Here is a 5,000-nt window from a genome sequence, read left to right as displayed (position 1 = left end):
GGAGAACATAATTTAATTATAATAAATGGGCTGGGTGCCTCAGCCCTATTCTTCAGAGGCAGAGTCAATGCAAGATGTAGTTATTTTTTTTATTCATGGGTGTAGGGGGCCTGAGTGGCCGCCACCCCAGAGTCACTTTTCTCTTCTTCCTTCACCCCCTCCTCTGCCCTGAGCCCCCCGTTTGCACCAGGTAGGGGTAACAGGGGTGGAGAGGGGGGTGCGGGACGGGGGTGTGCCTCCTCCATCACCCCCCACCTCCGTGTCCATAGACTGGGTGGCTGCCAATCAATCAGAAAGGGCATTAATTGTATCTTTTTTATTGACAGGGCACTACATTCTGCAGGAGTTATTCTCTTTTTGGAATCACCCTCCTGCCTTTCCTCCCTCCTGCTCCTTCCTCCTGCTCCTCCCTCTCCCCCGCCGCCTGGAGCAGGCGAGGAGATGAGAAGCCCTTGTAGTTTTAAATTCAATGTGACAGTTTCGGAAAGAGCGGATGATGAATCTCCTATTATTGGATCAGTCTATTTGCCGCTCAATGTCTCTCTGTAATTGGAGCAACATCACTTTAAAGGTTCAGAGAGTACAGCATTTCTGGTGAAAAATCCCCACAACACGCCGGTGAATGTTTTAAAGGGAAATCTATTAGTGATTTGCGGAGGGGCGGGGAGCCGGCAGCCGGGGGAGGCGCGGGCTCGGGCCAACCGGGATTGAAGTGGGGGTTCGCCATGGGCCCCTGCTCAGGGCGCTCCCCACACCCGCGCCAGCCCAGCGCCGGGCCGCGCCCCTCCCCCCCAGCGCCCCCCTCCCCGTCTTGTTGTGACAGTTCCTGATACTGTTTATTGAGGTGCATGTCAGGTATAATTAGCAATCGATATGGAAAACGTTTCCTTGCACCCAGCACGCCTCTGACGTCAGAGCCGATTAGCGCTTCTTATTGGTCCCAAATTCCCCGGGCCGCGGCTAATTATCGGGAGCTTGATGTTGATAAAGTAAAGCGCCGGAGTGCGGGCGAAGCATGTGTAGGACTCCGGGTCCCTGTCTCCGCCGCCGCCACCACCCGCGCCTCCCGCCGCTGGCCCGCCCCGGCCCCGGCCCGCGCCCCCGCGCCCCGCCGCCGGCCCGGCCGGCCCCCCGCGCGAGATGATGGACGGCCGCCTCCTGGAGCACCCGCACGCCCAGTTCGGGGGCTCGCTGGGCGGTGTGGTGGGCTTCCCCTACCCGCTGGGCCATCACCACGTGTACGAGCTGGCCGGCCACCAGCTGCAGTCGGCCGCGGCCGCGGTGCCGTTCTCCATCGACGGCCTGCTCAGTGGCTCGTGCGCCGCCGCGGCCGCCTCGGTGGTGAACCCCACGCCGCTGCTGCCGGCGGCCTGCGGGGTAGGCGGCGACAGCCAGCCCTTCAAGCTGTCAGGTAGGCGCGGCGGCCGCGGGGAGGGGTATGGCGGCGGGCGGGGGGGGGGGCAGGCAGGGATCCCTTCTTGGGCGGAGGAGTTGGGCTCCGGGCTGCTGCAGACCCTGCTGCGGCTGCGGGGGCACCCGAGGACTCCCTGGTTCCCGCCTTCCACCCCCCCGCGCGTGAAGTGCGGCCTCCCTCTCGGTGGCCCCTGGACCTGCTGCAGCCAGCGAGCAGCCCGAGGGGAGGTGGACCCGGCCAGGGCCGGTGGCTGAGCCGCGCCGCGTCCTTTGCGTGCCCGCAGACTCGGGGGACCCGGATAAGGAGAGCCCGGGCTGCAAGCGGCGGCGAACGCGCACCAACTTCACGGGCTGGCAGCTGGAGGAGCTGGAAAAAGCGTTCAACGAGAGCCACTATCCCGACGTGTTCATGCGCGAGGCGCTGGCGCTGCGCCTCGACCTGGTCGAATCCCGAGTTCAGGTAAAGACCCGCGGGCCCTCCGGGGGGCCAGCCTCGCGCCGCTCGGCCTGCCCGCCCTGCCCGCCGCCAGCCCCCGTCTTTGTTCTGCGCGCCCGTCTGTATCCTCAGGTACCCGGCCCGCCGGCCTCCGGGAAGGGCGGCCGGGGAGTCGCCCCGGCGAGAGGTGCATGGAAATCGCGGGCGGTTTGGGGGGGCGGGTCGCTGTCCGCAAGGAGCGAGATCTGCAGCTGCGTCCGAACCGGGGAGTTGTGTGGTGGGCTGGGGGCGAGCGCTCGGGACGAAGTCGTGGAGGTTGAGCTAGAAGGGCCAACAGGAGCCCGCCCGGCTCTTGCTCGCAGGAGAAGGGGCGCCGGCGGGGCCCGCGCCTCCGGCTGGGTGCACCTAGCCCGGAGCGCACACGTTTGTTTGTTTACCTTTCGCCTCTAAAATATTCAGATGGAAACATGTATTTATTCATCGGTTTGCAGGAGGGGGCAGCTGAGGAAGGAGAGGCGGATACTTAAACAATTAACACATTTTGAAAAAAAAAAGGTGTCTGAATTTTTAATATCTCCGGTTATGTTTTTCTTTTTCGTTTCCTCGTAATTTGATTTCATTCCGAGACGGCCGGCGGTATTCCTTTTAAAAATACAGCGTCAATTTAACGGATTAAAAATTCGAGATGGATTGTGAATAATTAGCTGTTTCCCTGAAGTACAAACATCTTTTTCCGGGGTCGGGGTGGCTAGTGGGGCGGGAGTGCGGCCACAGCGGTGGGCCCCGGCTCTGAGTCAAGGAGCCGGGTCCGCAGCAATAGCATTGTCTAGAAAGGTGTTCGTCTTGTTCTGGGCTTCCCTACCTGACCTCTTCTGTTTGTAAATCCTTTTTTCCAATTTGTTCTAAGTGTCTTAAGTGAAGTATAGACTGCAGTATAGACCGCTTCGTTTCTCCTTAATACAATGAGTAATTCTTGGTCACAAAGCAGTCTGGGATTTGCACCAAAAAGTATTTTTTAAAGGGAAGGGGAGGTTGCCTTGGGGAGGTTGTGGCTCGGTGCTGGCACCTTGGCACGGACAAGGCTTGCTGTGACCAGGCTGGGCCTGCTATTGTACAGGATCTCTAGATGGCCAAAACAAAGAATTCGAATGATCGGGACCTCTTAGGGAGGGCAATGTGCCTGAGGCTCAGTAGAGGTTTGACTCTGTGCAGTGATGGAGACAAGGGCTGGGGCTGGGGTTCCCCTCAGTCCTGGAAGGCTCCCCAGGATAAGGCTTGCAGAGAAGGTGGAAGAGGCAGGGTGGGTCCAGTTCTCCTCTGGCCCCAACAGACCAGGCCATGCCCAGCTGGTTTGGGAAAGCTGTGCTGGTGCCCTAGCTGGAGTCTCCAGAAAGAAAATGTGTGTGAATGTGTTGGGGGGGGGTGGGCAGGCTGATGAAGACCCTCAATTCAGCTTCCCAGGCCTTTCTAGAAGAAGAAACATCCAGATTTCCCTTCATGGGAAACCCCCAAATCTGGATGTGACTCAGTCTCCAGGGGGATGAAGACAGGTGTGGAGGGCACTGAGCCCAGCCGCGGTCCTCCCGCCAGACGGTCAGCTCCGGTCCAGGCAGGCTGCTTAGAACAAGAGCTGTGAGAAGCCAGGAGGGGCAAGGAGGGGCTCTGCTCTCTGCCTCCCAACCAGGAACCCTACAACCTCGGTCTGGGGTCAGATCGGCCCTACCCAAGGAAGGGGCAACTCCGAGTCCCAAAGGTGAGAAGTCAGAGCGGAAAGCTGGCCGAGAGGCCCCATCTACACTCCTTTTGGGTGGAAATGGTGCTTGCTGGAACCTGCAGCCCCAGTGCCGAAACCCAGCTCCCGGCTGAGGCTGACTGGGCCTTGCGGCCTGGCTCCCGCCTGAAGGAGTTGAACAGGCCCATCCTGGGGGGAGTGGGGAGGCCCGCAGCCCCAGCGGCAAACCCGCCGCCTGATTGTGCCTTCCTTTCCCCTACCCGGCTGCTCTAGGTCTGGTTCCAAAACCGCCGGGCCAAGTGGAGGAAGAAGGAGAACACGAAGAAGGGCCCCGGGCGGCCGGCGCACAATTCACACCCGACCACGTGCAGCGGCGAGCCCATGGACCCGGAGGAGATCGCGCGCAAGGAACTGGAGAAGATGGAGAAGAAGAAGCGCAAGCACGAGAAGAAGCTTCTGAAGAGCCAGAGCCGCCACCTGCACTCGCCGGGCGGCCTGTCCCTGCACAGCGCACCCAGCTCCGACAGCGACAGCGGCGGGGGCGGGCTGTCCCCGGAGCCGCCCGAGCCTCCGCCGGCCGCCGCGGCAGGCAAGGGCACGGGCGGGCACGCCGCCGGCGCCGCGGGTTCGACGCCGGCCCCCCCGGGTGAGCCGCCCGCGCCCGGCACCTGCGACCCCGCCTTTTATCCGAGCCAAAGAAGCGGCTCGCAGCTTCGGCTAGGCCGCCCCGTGGACAAGGACGCGGCCCCGTGCGCGCCCGGGGCCGCGGCGGCCGAGCGCGGCGCCGCGGGCCTCCCCAAGGCCAGCCCGTTCAGCGTGGAGAGCCTGCTCTCCGACTCGCCGCCGCGCCGGAAAGCGGCCCCCGCGAACGCCACGGCCGCCGCGGGGCTGGACTTCGCGCCGGGCCTGCCGTGCGCGCCGCGGACCCTCATAGGCAAGGGCCATTTCCTGCTCTACCCCATCACGCAGCCGCTCGGCTTCCTGGTGCCGCAGGCCGCGCTCAAGGGCGGCGCGGGGCCCGAGCCGGTGCCCAAGGACGCGCCGCCCGCGCCCGCCGCGCCGCCCGCGCCGCCCGCCCAGGCCAGCTTCGGGGCCTTACCCGGGCCCGGCGGCGCCCCGGACTCGGCCTTCGCGCGCCGCAGCCCAGACGCCGTCGCCTCCCCGGGGGCTCCGGCCCCCGCGCCTTTACGGGACGCAGCCGCGGCCGCGACCGAGGGCGGAGGTGGGGACTGCGCGGACGCGGGGGCCGCCTGCCCGGCCGTCCCGCCACCCCCACAGCTCGCGCCGTCGCCGGGGCCCGGTCAGCGGGCGCCCAGCCCGGCGGGGGAGCCCGCCGTCTGCGGGGCCCCCGAACCGGGCACCGCGGCCGGACCCAGCGTGCCGGATGGCGAGGACGTGGACATGGACTGAGGGTGGCTC

General features: G+C 64.5%; 1 protein-coding gene across 1 annotated transcript in view; it reads left to right on the top strand.

Moving 5' to 3' along the window:
* Window positions 1-1,140: 1,140 nt before the first annotated feature.
* The window catches only part of UNCX (UNC homeobox), a gene marked incomplete at its 5' end in the record, with an annotated part of 4,106 nt that continues 246 nt past the window's right edge, over window positions 1,141-5,000 (top strand). Inside the window, 3 exons of the mRNA XM_084248768.1 lie at window positions 1,141-1,411; window positions 1,698-1,873; window positions 3,855-5,000. The exon at window positions 3,855-5,000 is cut by the window's right edge and continues 246 nt beyond it. Coding sequence (XP_084104894.1) covers window positions 1,141-1,411; window positions 1,698-1,873; window positions 3,855-4,991 — 1,584 coding nt within the window. The 3' untranslated portion in view covers window positions 4,992-5,000. The remainder of the gene's footprint in view (window positions 1,412-1,697; window positions 1,874-3,854) is intronic.

The sequence above is a fragment of the Talpa europaea genome, assembly GCF_964194135.1.
Source record: "Talpa europaea genome assembly, chromosome: 12".
Taxonomy (NCBI): Eukaryota; Metazoa; Chordata; class Mammalia; order Eulipotyphla; family Talpidae; genus Talpa; species Talpa europaea.
The sequence above is the reverse complement of the archived record's forward strand: the minus strand, read 5'-3'. Positions and strand labels throughout refer to the sequence as shown.